This window comes from Salmo salar, chromosome 19 (assembly GCF_965601325.2).
Source record: "Salmo salar chromosome 19, fSalSal1, whole genome shotgun sequence".
Classification (NCBI taxonomy): domain Eukaryota; kingdom Metazoa; phylum Chordata; class Actinopteri; order Salmoniformes; family Salmonidae; genus Salmo; species Salmo salar.
Window position 1 is genome coordinate 14592625 of NC_138309.1, and position 21322 is coordinate 14613946.

General features: G+C 43.5%; 1 protein-coding gene across 3 annotated transcripts; it reads left to right on the forward strand.

The window, feature by feature from the left end:
- The first annotated feature begins 5426 nt into the window (after positions 1-5426).
- hccsb (holocytochrome c synthase b) lies at positions 5427-12124 on the forward strand. Of its 3 annotated transcripts, none has more exons than XM_014157357.3 (7): positions 5427-5557; positions 5959-6130; positions 6620-6801; positions 8652-8800; positions 10246-10365; positions 10638-10724; positions 10889-12124. In XM_014157357.3, the coding sequence occupies exons 2-7, from the start codon at positions 5992-5994 to the stop codon at positions 11085-11087; spliced, it is 876 nt and encodes a 291-aa protein (XP_014012832.1). In that variant the 5' UTR covers positions 5427-5557; positions 5959-5991; the 3' UTR covers positions 11088-12124. The 3 variants fall into 3 exon arrangements, with proteins under 3 accessions (XP_014012832.1, XP_014012829.1, XP_014012831.1); XM_014157354.3 differs by having other exon boundaries at positions 6617-6801; positions 10889-11759; XM_014157356.3 differs by lacking the exon at positions 5427-5557 and adding an exon at positions 5654-5732 and having other exon boundaries at positions 6617-6801; positions 10889-11759.
- The last annotated feature ends 9198 nt before the right edge of the window (positions 12125-21322 follow it).

Below are 21322 nucleotides of genomic sequence, written 5' to 3' on the forward strand. Positions count from 1 at the left end.
TACAAAATGGTGCATTCACCTTATGATATCCAGTGGAACAACCACTTTACAATAGTGCATCTAAATCTTTTAAGGGGGGGGGGGGGTTAGAAGGATTACTTTATCCTATCCTAGGTATTCCTTAAAGAGGTGGGGTTTCAGGTGTCTCCGGAAGGTGGTGATTGACTCCGCTGTCCTGGCGTCGTGAGGGAGCTTGTTCCACCATTGGGGTGCCAGAGCAGCGAACAGTTTTGACTGGGCTGAGTGGGAACTGTGCTTCCTCAGAGGTAGGGGGGCCAGCAGGCCAGTGGTGGATGAACGCAGTGCCCTTGTTTGGGTGTAGGGCCTGATCAGAGCCTGAAGGTATGGAGGTGCCGTTCCCTTCACAGCTCCGTAGGCAATCACCATGGTCTTGTAGCGGATGCGAGCTTCAACTGGAAGCCAGTGGAGAGAGCGGAGGAACGGGGTGACGTGAGAGAACTTGGGAAGGTTGAACACCAGACGGGCTGCGGCGTTCTGGATGAGTTGTAGGGGTTTAATGGCACAGGCAGGGAGCCCAGCCAACAGCGAGTTGCAGTAATCCAGACAGGAGATGACAAGTGCCTGGATTAGGACCTGCGCCGCTTCCTGTGTGAGGCAGGGTCGTACTCTGCGAATGTTGTAGAGCATGAACCTACAGGATCGGGTCACCGCCTTGATGTTAGTGGAGAACGACAGGGTGTTGTCCAGGATCACGCCAAGGTTCTTAGCACTCTGGGAGGAGGACACAAGGGAGTTGTCAACCGTGATGGCGAGATCATGGAACGGGCAGTCCTTCCCCGGGAGGAAGAGCAGCTCCGTCTTGCCGAGGTTCAGCTTGAGCTGGTGATCCGTCATCCACACTGATATGTCTGACAGACATGCAGAGATGCGATTCGCCGCCTGGTTATCAGAAGGGGGAAAGGAGAAGATTAATTGTGTGTCGTCTGCATAGCAATGATAGGAGAGACCATGTGAGGATATGACAGAGCCAAGTGACTTGGTGTATAGCGAGAATAGGAGAGGGCCTAGAACAGAGCCCTGGGGGACACCAGTGGTGAGAGCGCATGGTGCGGAGACAGATTCTCGCCACGCCACCTGGTAGGAGCGACCTGTCAGGTAGGACGCAATCCAAGCGTGAGCCGCGCCGGAGATGCCCAACTCGGAGAGGGTGGAGAGGAGGATCTGATGGTTCACAGTATCAAAGACAGCAGATAGGTCTAGAAGGATGAGAGCAGAGGAGAGAGAGTTAGCTTTAGCAGTGCGGAGAGCCTCCGTGACACAGAGAAGAGCAGTCTCAGTTGAATGCCCAGTCTTGAAACCTGACTGATTAGGATCAAGAAGGTCATTCTGAGAGAGATAGCAGGAGAGCTGGCCAAGGACGGCACGTTCAAGAGTTTTGGAGAGAAAAGAAAGAAGGGATACTGGTCTGTAGTTGTTGACATCGGAGGGATCGAGTGTAGGTTTTTTCAGAAGGGGTGCAACTCTCGCTCTCTTGAAGACGGAAGGGACGTAGCCAGCGGTCAAGGATGAGTTGATGAGCGAGGTGAGGAAGGGGAGAAGGTCTCCGGAAATGGTCTGGAGAAGAGAGGAGGGGATAGGGTCAAGTGGGCAGGTTGCTGGGCGGCCGGCCGTCACAAGACGCGAGATTTCATCTGGAGAGAGAGGGGAGAAAGAGGTCAAAGCACAGGGTAGGGCAGTGTGAGCAGGACCAGCGGTGTCGTTTGACTTAGCAAACGAGGATCGGATATCGTCAACCTTCTTTTCAAAATGGTTGACGAAGTCATCCGCAGAGAGGGAGGAGGGGGGGGAGGGGGAGGAGGATTCAGGAGGGAGGACCTGGAGCTTTCTGAATAATCATTGATCTGTGTGGGAGACTCATCTGCTGAGAATCCAGAGGCTTCACCCTCAAAACGTGCAAGTTGAGATGTCAATGCTCTTGGTTTCAGCATTGAGTTCTAAAGTTGCTACCCTGTGTAGCCGGTTGAGCATGTTCAGCTCCCAAGCAAAGAATGCAACATGTGTGCTCATCTAAGGCTGGGAGTTGTGCTGCTGCCATGTTGTGTTGCTACCATGTTGTTGTCATGTTGTGTTGCTACCATGCTGTGTTTCCATGTGTTGCTGCCATGCTATGTTGTTGTCTTAGGTCTCTCTTTATGTAGTGTTATGGTGTCTCACTTGTTGTGATCTGTGTTTTGTCCTATATTTGTATTTTATTTTGTATTTTTAATCCCTGCCCCCGTCCCCGCAGGAGGCCTTTTGCGTTCTGGTAGGCCTTCATTGTAAATAAGAATTTGTTCTTAACTGACTTGCCAAGTTAAATTATTTTAAGTGTTCAAAGAATTAATTTTTACATAAGGGAAGTGTGTTCCAAGAAAAGGTAACAACAAATGCCTTGTTTGTTTTGTTGTGTCTTGTGTTCTTTGATTGTCTCGGTTTTGGCTTCAGATGCTTCAAAATAAAGTTACAGTTACCATTGGTTCCAACCCGTCGTGCTTCGGGGTCGAGACTCCCGCCTAAATATGTATCAAGGTCCAGGCTCGAAACTCCCACCAAGATGAAGCTATTTGACTGGCACAGTCAACATTGTACTGTCAGTCTCAGCTCTGGTGGAATTGGTCAAGTGAGGACCAGTAGCCACAGGAGGTTGGTGGCACCTTAATTGAGGAGAATGGGCTTGTGATAATGGCGGAATCAGTGGAATGGTATCAAATACATAAAACACGCCTTTTATAGTGACAGGTCGCTGTGACTGTAAACATCTTGGACATTAATAAACAACTCAATCACATTGGGTGAAGAGGAAGGAGTTCCCATAGGTCATTTGGCGATCCATTACGAAAACGAAAGAGAACAATGGATTTTATTACAAACCAGGTAGTTTGGGTACTGGATGCTGATTGGCTGAAAGCAGTGGTATATCAGTCAATACCACAGGGTATGAGTAAAATTACATGTTTACTGTTCTTATTATGTTGGTAACCAGTTTATAATAGCAATAAGGACCCTTATTAATAATTAAAGCCTGAAGAGGTGTGGTAAATGGCCAATATACCTCCAGTAAGGGCTGTATCCAGGCACTCCTCGTTGCGTTGTGCAGAGAATAGCCCTTAGCTGTTGTATGTTAGCCATACACCACACCTCCTCTGGCTTTAATTATAATCTATAGTAGGAAGGGACCACATACTAAACCATCGTTTGTAGGACTACTGTTTCGCAAACAAATCCCCTTGCATCCTAAATAACTAATAACTCAATATTATTTATCGATTAGTCAGTCAGTCACAATTTACCCATGATACACCACGGTTTTGACGCTCATGAACACGGGCTATGACTTTGTGGCTGGACATCCTGAGGGGTTCGTGCTGATTGTACAGAGATTGTGACAGCCAGATAAATGGCGTCCGTTGAGGAGGCAAGAACAAGATGTTTGTAAGGAGAAGTGCAGTATTATTGTAAGGAGACGAATACTTGGAATACGAAGGAAGAGGCAGAGGAAATCTAAGAGAGAGAGGGAGGAAGAGGGTGAGCTTGAGTCAGTAAAAAATTGAGGAAAAAAAGGGAGATGGTTTGTTAAAGAAGAATGGTAGAAAGTGTAAGCGGAGTGAGCTGAAGACAGGAGGAGAAATGGAAGTGAATGAGGTTGAAGTATCGGAGGTGGTAGTTGTGGTGAAGTTCTCTGACCCCGAGGCTTGCACCCAGGGTCAGGATGAAGATGAGTCTGTGACAGTAGGAGTGAAGTTTTTGGAAAAAGTGGGCCCTTGCCTTTAGGCTCATCTCTTTGTGGTTTCAGGGTGGGTGAAAACAGAGTTGGGTGCTGTGGAATCGGTGAGAGTAACAAGAAGTGGTCTTGTGATAATTGTTTGTGTTTCTGCTGATCAGAGGGAGAAGGTGCCCTGCGTTAAACGAATGGGGGCAAGAGGTTATGTCGGTTAGGACTCGTTTTACTGTGGATAAAGATACTTTGTACATGTTTCCTCCAGCATCTTCACAAGGTCCTTTGCTATTGTTCTGGGATTGATCTGCACTTTTTGCACCAAAGTACATTAATCTCTAGGAGACAGAACGCATCTCCTTCCTGAGCGGTATGACGGCTGCGTGGGTCCATGGTGTTTATACTTGCGTACTATTCTTTGTACAGATGAGCGTGGTACCTTCAGGCATTTGGAAATTGCTCCCAAGGATGAATCAGACTTGTGGAGGTCTACAATTTTTTTTCTGAGATCTTTGCTGATTTCTTTAGGTTTTCCCATGATGTCAAGCAAAGAGGCACAGAGTTTGAAGGTAGGCCTTGAAATACATCCACAGGTACACCTCCAATTGACTCAAATAAATGATGTTTATCAGCCTATCAGAAGCTTCTAACGCCATGACATCATTTTCTGGAATTTTCCAAGCTGTTTAAAGGCAGTCAACTTAGTGTATGTTAACTTCTGACACACTGGAATTGTGATACAGTGAATTTTAAGTGAAATAATCTGTCTGTAAACAATTGTTGGAAAAATTACTTGTGTCAATGTAATGTATTCAGCACAAAAGCTCATACATGAAGCTCTTACATTTGAAGTCGGAAGTTTACATACACTTATGTTGGAGTCATTAAAACTCCTTTTTTTCAACCACTTCACAAATTTCTTGTTAACAAACTATAGTTTTGGCAAGTCGGTTAGGACATCTACTTTGTGCATGTTGTTACAGGTGTCAAGCTTATAGGCATGTGGCAGCAGTGTGTAGGAGGGAGGTTCCTTGGTGTGAGAAGTGTGCAGAAGGGCATGAGACAAAGGAATGTGTAGCTTTGGGGAAGTAGTGGTATGTGTTAATTGTAGGGGTGCCCATGGGGCGGGGAATCAGAAATGTCCTGTGCGAGAGAGGCAGGTTGAGGTTTCCAGGGTTAGAGTAGTGCAGAAAATGCTGATGCAGTGAAGAAAGTAGAGGAAGATGGGTCAAGGGGGAGGGATCCTGAGAGGATATGGTGTGAGTAGTAGATCTGTACCAGTACATAGGGATAGGCCAACAACAGATATATGTTTCAGTAAGTTTGGATTTTTTACATTTTCAGCAATGGTTATCAACTCTATTGCAAGGATGGAACATAAGTCGCGGAAAATTGAGGTTGTGGTCGCAGCTGCAGAGAGGTATTTGGGTGTTCAAGACTTGACTTCAGAAGAGTTACAAGGTGTGTAAAGTGGTGGTGTCCCATCCTTTCAGGTTGTTGACCTGAGGTAGGACTAAATATATTTATATAGTGGAGTAGGGTGCTGTTCATTTGTTTTTATTTTTTTGTGAATGTAGTGTTAGATGGTAGGGTATTTAAAAAAAGAATAATTCAAGCAACGTATAAGGGAGTTGTACTCCAGTCTAGTAGATGGCAGTAATGCAACATTTATTGGATGCCAACCGCCGTTAAACCTCATCGAGGAAGAAGACGAACTGTTTCACAACTGCGGAGCGTCACAGCGACCTATCGAACAACTAATGTGCCGAGTACATTGCATTGTGGGAAACGTGTCCGCACGTTGACATTGGTGATAAAGCGCCAGTGATTTCAAGGACCCAGGTAGGTGATTTGATGTTGGAAATTGTGCTTATGATCCTTTATGTTGATCAGATTAGTAAACTATACAGTGAGGACATATCCGATGGTGTGATACGCTTTGTTTTCAGTAACGTTACATCTATTTCTAGACATATCATTGAAAAAGTGCTAGCTAGCAGCTAATGCTAGCTTATAGGTAATATGTAACTGAATTATACAACTTATTTTGTAACAAGTTCGGCTTTTTCTAGCTAGCGACATAACTGCATTTGCTGGCGTAACTAGTTAGATCTTTTCTCCAGACTAGCTATCATTTATCAGACAGAAAAATAGCTGCCAGTAAACTACTGTACTATCAAGAAGCTAAGTAGTATTTTGGCTGACGAGTGTTAACTTAACGTCTGACCACTTCCGTCCTCTAGCCCATCTTTCTGGACAAGGACAGGTCAGTCAGGATGGGTGCCACTATGTCCAGTCCTGCTCCACCCACAGTCAAGGCCGAATCTATGATGGCCTCTCCCCCTCCTGCGTTTGTTGGCGGCGTGGCCCCACCACAGGGCTGTCCTATGCACCAGGCACAGGCACCAGTCAAAGGTAGGCTCCATCTCTGCTTCATCACCAGAACCGATAGCTCGCCGGTCTATATCGCTTTTTCTTGAGTTTTTCCTGAGCTTTGCTTACCATGTACTATTGTTAGTAGGGTAAATTCATTTTAATTCAAACACTTTTTTTCATAGCACCTCTTTTGATTTGATTGAAACTTTCCATATAATATTAGCCCATTGTAGAAGTGCTCAGAGGTGACCATTTGGACCCGAATGCCAAAACCTTCAAGAGATAAAGGTTCTCAAAGTATATAGTGCACAATTTGTAATCTGTGTAGTGATTGATGTGTTGGATGATCTTTGTTGTGTCTGGCAGGTTGTGGTAACAATTTCCCTCTGAGGATGTATCACGTGGAGCTTTTCTCTTTTGGGAAGGAGTTATTCCTGACTGTGTCACCTACTTGACAAGGAAAAACTCCTGTTCCTATTCCCTGGATCTGTGTTCTAACTTTTGTTTTGCCATAAATGCCCTCAGCAGTTGCCCCTCCATCAGAGTGCCCCATGCACCAGGCTACTGCTGCTGCCCCTGCCCCTACAGAAGAGAAGCTTGCTGCTGCAGCAGGGCCAGTGCACCAGGACCGGGCCTATGAGTTTGTGGAGTGTCCTATGAAGGCAGCAGCAGCTGGACAAAGCCAGACTGACATTGACCCCACTAACATGGTCAGTATGATGATAATGCATGTACATGTTAACTGTTCACTGCTACCAGTGGAACTGTAGAGCAGGGGTACTCAACTTCTAGTTCAGAATGTACGCTCAGGCAAATGTCCTAGGTGGCAAAGGTCAGGAGGATATCGGAGTAGTAACAAACCCCCACCTCATAACCCCAAATGGTTCAAAATGATACACCCCTCTTGTTCGCGGAGAGAAAATGTTGCAGTTTTAAAGCTTATTTCCTGCAATTCTACACATTTTGCCATGTCTTATATGATCCCAGAGTGACTCAACAAAAAAATCTATGGGGGTCGAGGCCCCTGGGAATGTAATCTGGCCATGATAACTACAAGATTTAGATAGCTGGTTAGCCTAACATGGGCTTGTTGATCAGCTGGACATTTCGGACAGGTTATAGATACTTTTGTGTATGTGAACACCTGCTTGTCGAACATCTCATTCCAAAATCATGTGCATTAATATGGAGTTGGTCCCCCCCCCTTTGCTCCTATAACAGCCTCCACTCTTCTTGGAGGGCTTTCCACTAGATGTTGCAACATTGCTGCCGGGACTTGCTTCCATTCAGCCATAAGTGCATTAATGAGGTCGGGCACTGATTTGGGCAATTACGCCTGGCTCGCAGTTGGGGTTCCAATTCATCCCAAAGGTGTTTGATGGGTTGAGGTCAGGGCTCTGTGCAGGGAGTCAAGTTCTTTCAGACCGATCTCGACAAACCATTTCTGTATGGACCTCTTTGTGCACGGGGGCATTGTCATGCTGAAACAGGAAAGAGTCTTCCCCTAACTGTTGCCACAAAGTTGGAAGCACAGAATTGTCATTATATGCTGTAGCGTTAAGATTTTCCTTCACTGGAACTAAGGGGCCTTCTGGCATTCACTAAACCCAGATTTGTCTTTTGGACTGCCAGATGGTGAAGTGTGATTCATAACTCCAGAGAATGCGTTTCCACTGCTCCAGAGTCCAATGGCGGCAAGCTTTACACCACTCCAGCCAACAATTGGCATTGCGCGTGGTGATCTTAGGCTTGTGTGTGTCTGCTCGGCCATGGAAACCCATTTCATGACTCTCCCGACGAAGTTGTTGTGCTGACGTTGCTTCCAGAGGCAGTTTGGAACTCGGTAGTGAGTGTAGCCACTGAGGACAGACCATTTTTATGCACTACGCACTTCAGCACTTGGCGGTCCCGTTTTGTGAGCTTGTGAGGCCTACCACTTCGAGGCTGAGCCGTTGTTGCTCCTAGACGTTTCCACTTCACAATAACAGCACTTACAGTTGACCAGGGCAGAAATTTGATGAACTAACTTGTTGGAAAAATGGCATCCTATGACAGTGCCATGTTGAAACTCACTGAGCTCTTCAGTACGGGCCATTCTCTGCCAATGTTTGTCTATAGAGATTGCATGACTGTGTGAGGGATTTTATATACCTGTCAGCACCGGGTGTGGCCGAAATAGCCTAATCCACTAATTTGAAGGGGTGCCCACATACTTTTGAAGTGTAGCTCTCTAAGAGGAAAACTGCCATTTACTACCAAATTTGGAAATTGCACATTCTGCATGCTACTATTACAACTCTCACCAGCAGTAAGTTGAAAGCCGGACTGAGTTGATTTACATTTTTTGGTCGGGACCTGCAGTCACCCCGTTCTGGGGCAGTATCGCTGTCGAGTATGGCTGATTTTAGATCATGTTTATGGGTTTTTTCTCACCATGATTTCAGCTGGTTGGTTGATTGTGCTCAACTAGACTAGTGAAGGGAAAAGTAACTTTATAAATGTTGATAGAGACAAAGGTTAAACATGTTGGCTAATGTTATTATCATCCTGTTCTGTCCAGATGCCTCCACCCAACCAGGTCCCTGCCCCAGACCAGCCCTTCCCTCTACCAGTGAACCGAGAGGAGTCTAAGATACCCCGGGCCGGAACGGGCAAGAACTGGGTCTACCCCTCGGAACAGATGTTCTGGAACGCCATGCTCAGAAAGGGGTAAGGATACCCTAACTTTTGATACAACAATGTAGTTTTACAAAGGATACAATTGAGCAGATCTTGTTTCCTGAAAATGGTGGAATAGTAAGCTGTAAAATATAGCCTGGGCTATTCAAGTGCAGGGTCTTGACTATCTGCGAACACACTGTAATTGGGAGGTGTTTTGGTCTGACTTTTTTAGTTTTATTTAGTAGACATGCAAGTACTCGTTATACGTAACACTGCTTTCCAGAAGCAGGAGACGACACTGTGCAGCACTGTCCTTTAGTGCTGAGCATTTAGTGCTTTTTGCAGTCGTTTTGGTTCGACTATATCCAAATTATCACAGATTTAGTTTTAGATTATTATTTTTTAGCATTAAATGCATTGTGGGTTGAATACTGTAACACAGAATAAAACCATTTTTAAAAGTCCCATTTATTCACATTACTTTACTTTAATAATAAATATTTCAGTTGTTGTTTATAATACATTTGGCTGTTATTCAATTCCAAGTCATCATCTCATCTCTATAGAGCTGCTGCCTATGCTGTCTGACAAAAAAAAATGCATGAAATGAAAATGAAATGTATGTATTCACTACTGTAAGTCGCTCAGGATAAGAGCGTCTGCGAAATGACTAAAATGTAAAAATGTCAAATGTGACAAAATCACTATTTTGTATTTCAATGTAAATAAGGAATACTTTTATGACTGCTGAATACCAACTATAAATCACTTAGATTTTGTATATATCACCTCACCATTGCGCATTCTTCTCTCTTCCATAGCAGGCGTAAGAGAAACACAGACCAGACAAGTAGATGCGCAATGGATTATGGTCATTGTAGTTAGTTTAATACATAGAATGTGACAATTATGTCTAATATTGGCCTGTTGGAAACTACAACTCCCTACTACATTGCACAGTCCAGACTGGTCTGATTTATCTCTAGAGAAACTGCTTTGTGCACATTGAGCTCACAGAAAGTTTAAAGTTTAAAAATGGAAAAATAACTGCAATTTCAGTTAATCACTCAGCACTTCTGTCCTTTAAAGATGCACTATGCAGAAATTGCTCCGCCATTTCACTTCCTGGTTGCAAAAATTCTAATATTTCGCCTAATTTCAGTTTGTGTAGTGTAGAGAATCATTGTACCATCTAAACTGCTGTGAAATATCCATTTCATAACCTAAATTATTGTATTTTCAGCTTTTTGAAGCTGGTGTACAAAACCGAAAGTATAAGACGCAAAAACTAAACCTGAGCGTGGGAAACAAAGAAATGGCACACATAGGACAGATATACTGCTTCTTAGACTTGCTTTCAATGAGAATGACAGATCTATGACTCACATTTCTATGTGAATTTAGTTGGGTCACCCAAAAAGTTACATATTGCAGCATTAAAACAGCAGAAAGGTTCAATTTCTCACCAGCCATGTTAACCTCTTCATCACCAGGTGGCGCTGGAAGGAAGATGAACTGGGTCAGCAGGACATGTCCAACATCATCAAGATCCACAACACCAACAACGAGCAAGCATGGCAGGAGATTCTTAAGTGGGAGGCCCTCCATGCCGGGTGAGTAGAAAAAAAAATACGGAACCGTTTCAGAGCCAGTATATCAAGTACTTAGTTAATCATGGATTTATTTATTCATAGTTGGTCATAGTTAATACTTAAGCTAATCATGGATTACATCCTTTTAGAGGCCTTCCAGGCTGACACATCAATAACCCGTCTGGCCCCCAGATCCAGCACCTCTTTTACTTTGTTACAAAATGTTTGTTTTTTTTAATGGGGAAATAAATGTAAAGAATTGACCTGTTCCCCACTGACATGTTACTTGTTAGGGAATGTCCATGTGGTCCATCCCTGAAACGGTTTGGTGGCAAAGCTAAGGAGTTCTCCCCAAGGGCTCGAATGCGTCACTGGATGGGGTGAGTTTAACTTTAAAATGTTTCTGTAAGAAGTTATTTGTGCAGAGAGTACATTCTGAATTGAAGCGTCAACATAACATGGTAATTTGAAAGCGGAAGTGCCTTGATATGCTTACACAGTTCATTTCACAGTATAATGTATTTACGTAAATTTGTTTCTACAGATATGAATTGCCGTTTGACCGTCATGACTGGATCGTGGACCGCTGTGGGAAGGAAGTCCGCTACGTGATCGACTACTACGACGGAGAGATCAACAAGGACACCTATGAGTTCTCCATCCTGGATGTCCGCCCAGCTTTTGACTCTATAGATGCAGTCTGGGACAGGATGAAGGTGGCTTGGTGGCGCTGGACCTCATAAGCAGCAAGCAAGCAAAACACTGTAAAACAAGGTTTTACATTCTTCATTACGATGCTGAGATGTTATAAAAACAACAGCCAAGAAGACCCATTCAAAACTGCAGTAAATGCTTCATCACATGACTGTAATATACCAGGTTCTCCATCAATCATATTGATTTCACATTTGATTTCACTGTCTGATGTGTTTTGAGGTGCTTCGGTTCTAGATTCTTCTAGTGCAGTTTAAGCCCCTTGGTGCCCACATTATCCAGCGAGAGCGAGTGGCTTGCTTTAAGGGTTCGCTGGAGGAAGGGTGCTTTGGTTCTATCCTCTCAGCCTTTCTTTCTAATATAGGTATAATTGCACAGAGAATGATTTGCTATAGCTAAATGCGATTGAGATGGATCAGCAACCCGGCAGGGATGTTGACCTTTAAACCAGGCCAACTGTAGGATTCCCCCCCCCTTCTATTTCCAGCATTTTTAGTTTAGATAACATTCCCTGTTTGTTTTGGTGGTGAAAAATGAACACTTCCGTTGAGTATCTATAAAACAAAATAAGATGACAAAACCACTATCAGTGCATCTGTCTGGACTTAGTATACTGTAGAGCTTTGCAACATAGTAGGCTGTTTTTATTTGGATCATGCTTTCAAAACTCATACTATTCAGTTGCGTTTGTCACTCACTGTATTAAAGTGAAAGTAAAACCGTAGTCAGCTAAGTCTTTTTAAATAGATGCTTTTAGACTCTATTCTGTTGTCAAACCTTTGAGTGTACTCCATTTTGCTTTTGTCATAAGATACCCTTCCTGGTTTTGTAGTGATCAGGTACACGTAGGCCTATTCAGAATTGTAGCTAGTTTTCTTTCTCTCTGTTCTGTCTTGTTGTATAGCCATGTCGAATTTCCCTGTCGGCTACTGTGGGAAGCTATGCTGATTGATTGTATTTATTGTCTGTGAGGTTAATTTCTGTGTGTACAGCTGCTTGTTTTCTAAAACGATTTTATTCCTGATTATCCAAACTACCATTAAACTTGGTACTATTGGCTCTGAAACCATTTGGTCCCTTTATCTTGTCAGATGCATTTGTATTTTCAGCACCATCTTCTGGTTTAGTGATAAAACTGTAGCTGGGCTATATGAACTGCAGATGGCGCCATATCTCCAGGATATATCCCCTTCCATATCACTCCCATTTCTCAAGGACCTGCTTTGCACGCCAGGGCTCATTACGAGCCAGCCCAAAGGTCGGTGAATTTAAGTGTGGGTCACAGTGTGACGAATGTGAAAGAAAGACGCATGGTTTTTTAAAAAGATCTACTAATTCAATAATCACACCTGAAACCTTTTTTTACATTCAAAACCTATTTTTTTTACTAGGCAAGTCAGTTAAGCACAAACTCTTATTTACAATGACAACCTACCGGAGAACAGTGGATTAACTGCCTTGTTCAGTGGCAGAACGACAGATTTTTACCTTGTCAGCTCAGGGATTCGATCCAGCAACCTTTCGGCTACCTGCCTAGTGGCCTAAACTTTATGGAAAGAAGAGTAAATGAGAATCTGTACAGAGAACCAACCACTCCACAGTCTGAAGATAGATTCATATCCTGATACAGTGTTGTCTGTTCAGCTGGGGAATTTTCCATTGCCTTTTGAAGAGGAGTGAATAGAGATGGACAGATGAAGAGAAGGCGAGTTCGACAAATGGATAAAGAGAAGGAGTTAGTGCTCCTGCTGGTGCTGAGTGGGTGTGGGAAAGGGAACTAAGATCACACCCTGGTTCGTTCTATACTCCTGAGCTTCCTGCTTTGTTTTCAGCTACTCTACCTGATAAAGATGGGGGGGGGGGGGTTATCAATTGTCTGTTTGCTGTGTTTCACGGGTCAGCCAAAGAGAGAACTGGTAGCACTGTCTGTTACCTGCTGGGACCTGGCCTTAACAATTGTCAGGGATATTCTACTGCTTGAATCCCAATATTCTGGAATGACCTGCCCTCCCCCCCCCATCACACACACAGAAACCCACCACAGCATGTGAACCCGAAACGCTCCACCACGAACACATCTGCAAAATGGAATGTGCATCATTTTCTAACATTTCCACCGGGGCTGCTGCTTGGCAGGGTGCCATATAATTCCTGCTGTACGTAGCAGACAGACGTACAAACAGCCCGTGGCATTTTAGTAAATGGAGGATTTTTTTTTTCATCCTATCTGGTCCCTCCAGTCTGTATTTACATTGCAAAGAATGCTTGTTCTGGTGTGTTTTGTGCGTGCACTACATTATAATGTCCACATGTCGCCACTGTATCGTTATTCGTGTCTGTTGATCGTGTTCTGGTGTGGGTCTGTGTATGTGCATGAGAGCGTGGGCCGTGGATAGAGGAGACAAAGGGGTCCGTGTTAAAAACAGTTTTGAACTGCTTACTAATGTCTTACAGCAGTATTGATCCCATCCTGTAACATTGATGGAAATGTATACACGTTTTGTTTCATAACTAGTTCACCCAAATGACAAAATTACATTGGTTGCCTTACTCTGTAAAGCAGTCTATGGACAATGTGTGACAGCAATGCGTTTTTGCAGTTGTGGCACAAATCCCATTAATGTCATGGTACAGATATTAGCATTTTTTTCACGCCTCATGTTCAAAGCAGTTATAAGTGACTTTGTTGAGCTTCACAATCAATTGTAGATACTTTCGGATGATTTGGACATGATGCGCGAAAAATGATGTCCGTACCATAACTTGAATGGGATTTGTGCCACAAATGCTAAAATGTTAGCATTTGGAAACGGTACCAGGGAAATAAAACCAAAGAATGGATTAATGTCATACCTTGTCCAAAAACACAATAAATACTAAATGAGGAACATGATGTTGGCTGATAATCGTAGCACACTGCGTACATTGGCTTCAACAAAGCACTTATGAGGATAAAGCCATGCAAAGTGGGAGGCCTAATCTCCAAGGAATTCTCTACATGGAACTCACTGCGAATTACAGTGAAATGTGGTCAGCTAATTCCCCTCCTTTTAGCTAACAAAAGGAAATAACTTTGGTTTGGTTTTGCCTGTGAAAAAGAGTTGCCGTGTTGTTGGCTAGAATTCATGCCTTTACTGAGAGAGCAAAACGGAATACTCTTTCCAGGCTAGAATTCATGCCTTTACTGAGAGAGCAAAACGGAATACTCTTTCCAGGCTAGAATTCATGCCTTTCCTGAGAGAGCAAAATGCAATACTCTTTCCAGGCTAGAATTGTTTATGTATACTTACATGTTAAGAATGTTAACATATAGCTGTCAGGCAGTTCAGAACTAGAGAATTGACTACCAATGTTGAAACTGGCACGGACATTAGTGAACATGTTACTGACCCTGTCTACATCACAGAACATCAGGCCTCCTACAGAGTGGACAACAGAGGCAGTTACCCTAACAGCACCCTGTTACCTGCCTTTGACAAGGGCCCATGGGGAATAGATAAGGAATAGGGTGCCATTTGGGACGAAGCAGGATCACCACTACCATGCTGCTTCACAGGACCTTTACTCTACACAGATTTAGAGTGAAGGTCCTGTGAAATGGGCCCTTGTCAAAGGCAGTGCACTACACAGGTAACAGGGTGCTGTTTGGGTAACTGCCTCTGTTGTCCACTCTGTAGGAGGCCTGATGTTCTGTGATGTAGACAGGGCCAGTAACATGTTCACTAATGTCCGTGCCAGTTTCAACATTGGTAGTCAATTCTCTAGTTTTTCATGAAGGTGATCTGCACTATGTTAACACCCAGCTACAAAGGCCCTGAATCCCCTACCTTGTTTAATTTATGCGCTCTCTAAAACACCCTGAAGGCATTTAAATACTTAAGCATTTTTGCTTGAACCTAATACTCTGATATTGTCCAGTACAATTAGTCCTTATTGTGACACTCACTCTTTCTTGCTTTGTCTCTGTCCATCTCTTTCACACACCTTTTTCTTTCTTTCTCTCGGCTCTCATTCTGTCATGTTTTTTACTTCACTTCACATGAGGGACATAAAGACCGGGAATACAACTGAGATGGAGGGAAGGAGACATTGAAGACAGACATTTTGTGTGTGAAGAGAGACAAATAGTTTTTAGGTTGAGAGGGAGATTGGGAGAGTGAATGTGAAATGAGTGTCAGGGTTTCATGCCTCTATTGAGACGTAATCAGTCCGCTTTCCAATTTGTGCACTCAGCTTATCGCACAACAGGGAACAATGAGACTGACTTTTATGGTGTAGTCAACTGGCAAACACAGAGATGGGCTGGTCTCAACCATAGTTTTTTAATGAGATCTGATGGAAACAGGAGACCAGATGGGCAAAGGGGGGATAGAAGTTTGTGCATATAATTACTCGTACAATGATCACCCCATTTCTCTGCCCCTAAATTGGATCAATGGCACAGTCCATCCCCTTACGACTTACAAAATCTATACTTAATCTGACCTGAATCTCTTTTGAATATATCACCCTCGGGGAAGAGAGGGATAAAGGGAGAGCAATGGACTGGCTGTCTCTGGAGGATGTAAGGACACTCACTACTGGTTGTCTGTTTTTCTGTGTCTCTGGCACTCTATCTGTCGGTCTCTTGTCTTTGTACAGAACCCATATCCGTCATAACGAAGATTTCACTCACTTCTAGGTAGTGCTCTTCTCTTTACGGTTCTTTATATCTGATCTGCATTTGTGTCCTTGTCTCTTTCTGTCTCTCTGTGTTGCTTTTCTCTCACTGTGGCCCCTGCTGTGAGAAAGTCGGTAAAGTCGGATCAAAGCACATAACCAGCACATAACCAGCTCTCTGCATGATTCTCACAGGTTTTGTGTGTGTGTGTGTGTGTGTGTGTGGTTTAAATTATGGCAATTATGAGGTAGATAAATGGACACCCTGCAGAATGGCAACACGGGGAGATTCTGTGTAACAGTAGGGTGTAAACTATGCCGTGGCACATGTAGATATCAAATCTAAACACTGCCACTAATTCCTTTTCCGTTGCATAAAAAATGGTCCAACGAGACCATCTTCTTGAACATCGTCCCTTAAGAAACGTGGGTCTATGACTTAGGGATTGATTATAGTATTACCGGAGCATCATTACGTATGAATATGGACATAAAGAGAACAGAAAGGCTGAAGTCATCAGATCAGCCAATCAGCCAGACTCGGAGCCTGCATGGCTGGGGGCTTGACCTGTATGGGTGATGTAAAGGACATCATGGTTGCATCCCAAAATGTCACCCTATTCCCTATTTAGTGCACTACTTTTGACCTGGACCCATAGGGCTCTGGGAATAGGGTGCTATTTGGGACATAGCCCATGGTTAGTAGGTGCCCCAGCTATAGAAGTGAGTGAACATCGTTGTTGTCATCAGGGATGACATTACATTTGGTCCGTTCCTCTAACTGCGTTGGTGTACTGCCCCTTTTAGAGCCATTTCAGAACGGAAACAGTTGATCTGTTATACATTAAAAATAAGAATAAGAATCAGAAAGACGAGATATGTGGTCTTCTAATTGTTTTTATAGGTGAGGAAAATGTAACATTTTTGGGGCAGAATTTGTTAATAAATGAGACGGATGCTTGAGGGACTATTCTAGATTGAAAAAACACGCATTCCACACCTTTTTGTTGAGAATATTAACTCTTAATGAAATCCAGCATCACTTTATGCTGCGTTTTCTGCACGTTCTCCTATTAAATCTTCTAATATAGTGGGATGGCGGAATATGATTAGAGGATATTGAAAAATAATTTCTTGGTTGGTTATTCATTGTAGAATTCATTAAAATGTCATTTGGGGGGAATTGGAATAAAAACAGGGCATTACTATGATAGACCTCATCCAATACCACTGAATGTAGAGCACAAAGCTATGAAAATCTGGATATTGTATTATTATTTTTCATTTCTGAGCAAAATGTTAATATTTGGTCATATTAATATTATTGTACGCCGTATTGTTAGGCGTTAAGTTGTAAAGGCCGTAGTGTTTTAAATGATTGTTTGATTTACAAGATGAAGTCACTACAGTCTTCCCTTAGAAAATGTAACACTTAACCCTGCAGATCTCATCATCCCTTTATGTCTGTAACGAGCCTCTCTTTACTGTGACCCACAGATTCAGAGGCACCTGCTTGTCTTCGCTGCGTCCCACGTGGCACTCTATTCCCTTTTATAGTGCACTACTTCTAACCAGAGGGCTCTAGTCAAAAGTAGTGCACAATATAAAGAACGGGGTGCCATTTGGGATGCAACCCTAGCCCTGATACTAGCCCTCCGTCCTCCATTACTGAGCATGGGCTCCTAATTGCAATAACAGCAAGAATACATTAGCTCATTAGCATGCTGTGACACGCACTCAGGAATAATGTATCAGAGGTACACAGGCCTCCCGTAATTACACTACACTAGCTGCTTTCTACGTGACAAATAAGCATGGCATCGCAATTAACACAGGGTGGGCCTGAAAGCTTTCGCTAAGACACTCTGATGTTGGGAATGTGTTGGTCATTAAGGAGAAACCATGTAGCCAGATTGAAGCCAATCGGAATAGGGGCGACCAATATGATAGTCTATGTAAATTACGGTATACATGATGGAGTTAATTTTTGTATTCGGAGGTTGGGTCAATGAGATCTGACCACTTTGTCCGAAAGCTCAAACGCATTAAGTTGAATGGAGCATAGCTTGTAGTATAAGAGTCAAATGGAATTTTAAAACAGCATGACTTCCTATTCGTGACTGATTTATTGATGTCTTTGTGACGTGAGTGATGCTTCAGAATGCTTCAGACTCTGACCGGCATTTTAAAACGTGTCCAAGGTCAGTCCAAAGTTAGTGGACACGAGGGTCACATCCCAAATGGAACCCTATTCCCTTTTATAGTGCACTACGTTTAACGGCTCTGGTCAAACGCAGTACACTATACAGGGAATAGGGAGCCATTTGGGACACTTCCGAGGTCAACAGGAAGCTCCGAGAGAGTCCTCTGATGTTTCTGTTCTTCTGAGCTCTGCCAGGCGGCCGCTTCACTCCTATTGTTGCCCATCTATAAATATGCAATCCTCATTTGAATGAAGCCATCAACAAGTTTTTTCTGTATTTCATTTTTGATGAATTTCTTTGATATTCACATGAAAGAACAGTTGAAATAAAACAGCAGAGAAGTTCATGGAATTGACACACCTCATTTTTACCGTGCACCAGCATGTTAAAGAATGCAGAAAGCTGTAGACTATGCTCACTACAATATTTATGTTTATCATAGCAATGGAATGGCTTTCTGGACACTTAATGACATACTAGTATATTACACCTATATGATCATCTTCAATATGGCTTTGAGAGCCCCTATCAGAGGCGCCTGTGTTACATGATGACGTGTGAGTACAGCAGAGGGTGGTGTTGCACTGTGAGAGAAGAATAGAAGAGCCCTTTCTACACGGTTGGTGCAACACGTGTGAGGGCCTCATCATAACTGATCTACACTTATTTTAGATATAAATGCAAGTTAATGAAAGACTGATTATGTTCAGAATTAAACTTAATTGGATTTCTTTAAATAACACAAGTGAGTAGGGGTGTGCGTGCATGCGCCTGCACACGTGTTTGTGTGTATGCGTGTGCGCGTGCGTGCGTGTGTGTGCGAGCGAGAGAAAGAGGCAGAGCCACCAGTGCATTCTATTTCAGCATCAACGCAAAGTGCTTGCTGTGAGACTCAATACTTTCATAGTATTAGTTGGCTGTCTGTCATTACAGTTTATGCTCTTCAAATATCATACATAATGGAAACAGGGCTATTTTGTGAAATGTGAACATGGTTTCTTTATTTCTAAGAATATAATACAGTAATACACTTTATTAATTGAGCCCCTGTGGCAGACCACAACTCAATTGGGTCATATACGGGTATACAACAGAAGCATTAATAGTATAATAAGGCATTTTATTTGTATGGCACATTTCAAACACAATGCCACACAAGTGATTCAGGCAGTATTGCCTTACAGTTAATCATTTGTGTGTGCTGTGGCATGTTGTGAGTTCTTGTGCTTTTTGACCCTGTTCACCCACGACTGTGTGGCCAGGCACGGCTCCAACACCATTACATTTGCAGACGATACAACAGTGGTAGGTCTGATCAACGACGAGACAGCCTATAGGGAGGAGGTCAGAGACCTGGCAGGGTGGTGCCAGAATAACAACCTATCCCTCAACGTAACCAAGACTAAGGAGATGATTGTGGACTACAGGAAAAGGAGGACTGAGCATGCCCCCATTCTCATCGACGGGGCTGTAGTGGAGCAGGTTGAGAGCTTCAAGTTCCTTGGTGTCCACATCACCAACAAACTAACATGGTCCAAACACACCAAGACAGTTGTGAAGAGTGCACGACAATGCCTATTCCCCCTCAGGAAACTAAAAAGGTTATACAGCTGCACCATCGAGAGCATTCTGACTGGTTGCATCACTGCCTGGTACGGCAACTGCTCGGCCTCCGACTGCAAGGCACTACAGAGGGTAGTGCGTATGGCCCAGTACATCACTGGGGCAAAGCTTCCTGCCATCCAGGACCTCTACACCAGGTGGTGTCAGAGGAAGGCCCTAAAAATGGTAAAAAACATCATAGACTGTTCTCTCTACTACTGCATGGCAAGCGGTACCGGAGGGCCAAGTCCAGGACAAAAAGGCTTCTCAACTGCTTTTACCCCCAAGCCATAAGACTCCTGAACAGATAATCAAATGGCTACCCGGACTATTTGCATCCCCCCCCCCCAACCCCTCTTTACACTGCTGCTACTCTCTGTTTGTCGTATATGTATAGTCACTTTAACTATACATTCATGTACATACTACCTCAATTAGCCTGACTAACCAGTGCTCCCGCACATTGGCTACCCAGACTATCTGCATTGTGTCCCACCACCCGCCAACCCCTCTTTTACGCTACTGCTACTCTCTGTTTATCATATATGCATAGTCACTTGAACCATACCTACGTGTACATACTACCTCAATCAACCTGACTAACCAGTGTCTGTATGTAGCCTCGCTACTGTTATAGCCTCGCTACTTTTATAGTCTCGCTACTGTTATTTTTCAGTCTTTTTACTGTTGTTTTTATTTCTCTACTCATCTATTGTTCACCAAATACTATTTTTTTTTATACTTAAAAAATTGCACTGCTGGTTAGAACCTGTAAGTAAGCATTTCACTGTAAGGTCTACTACACCTGTTGTATTCGGCGCACGTGACAAATACACTTTGATTTGATTTGACATGTGGCAGACCACAACTCAATTGGGTCATATACGGGTATATAACAGAAGCATTAATAGTATAATAAGGCATTTTATTTGTATGGCACATTTCAAACACAAATCAAGTGATTCAAGCAGTATTGCCTTACAGTTAATCATTTTTGTGTGCTGTGGCATGTTGTAAGTTCTTGTGGTTTTTGATTCAGGATCAGATCAATTCTCTCTCCTCTAAATGGACAAAGGCCTGCTGTCTAATTGCTTTCACATCCAGACATTGACGATCTTAGCATTCATCTCTCTCTCTCCCTTCCCCTCTCTCTCTCTGTTTGTCGATCTCCTTTCTACCTTTATCTTCTTTTTCCTTCCACCCCTTGCTGGCTCACTTGTCTAATGCCCCCTAGTTCTCTGCTTCTCTGGCTCTGTGCCATACATGATGCGCTGCACTGAGTGCCCAACTCTGCCCACACCAACTCAGCTGCCCTGGGGGCAGAGATCTGCGTTCATAAATCAACAGCCTCCAGCCAACCCTACCGACTGACTCCCAGGGGACCATCCCCTTCTCCTAGAAAGTTTTACCCAGGTAGCATACACTAGGATTGGGTTTAGGGAAGCCCTTAGTCCCCCTGTCTATATCTGTCTGTCTACAATTGTTCTGTTTGTCTTTCTAGACAGCACCATTTGGAAGGCTATTTATTCATCTCAGCAGTTTGCTGCAGGGGTCTGCTGCATAGATGCGCACACAGAGAGATGTGCAAGGCATTGGAATCCAGTGAAGGGATAGTGAGAGATGAATAAATACAGCCCATTCTGTTTCCTATTCATTAGAATACACAAGACTCCCCCGGACATCTCCAACTGTTTCCACCACACGAGCCAAGGCATGAACACTAGGTCTGCTCTGATGCTGTTTTAAACTTGCGGGGGGAAAAGAATTGCCACTGGTTTTCTTCCAATTCTTTTTCTTCT

Bases quoted from the DNA above. Each gene is read 5' to 3' on its own strand.
- hccsb (XM_014157354.3), top strand. From the start codon at position 5,992: ATGGGTGCCACTATGTCCAGTCCTGCTCCACCCACAGTCAAGGCCGAA. The intron at 8,801-10,245 runs GTAAGGATACCC...CTTCATCACCAG, and splicing joins AACGCCATGCTCAGAAAGGG to GTGGCGCTGGAAGGAAGATG. The intron at 10,725-10,888 runs GTGAGTTTAACT...TTGTTTCTACAG, and splicing joins CGAATGCGTCACTGGATGGG to ATATGAATTGCCGTTTGACC.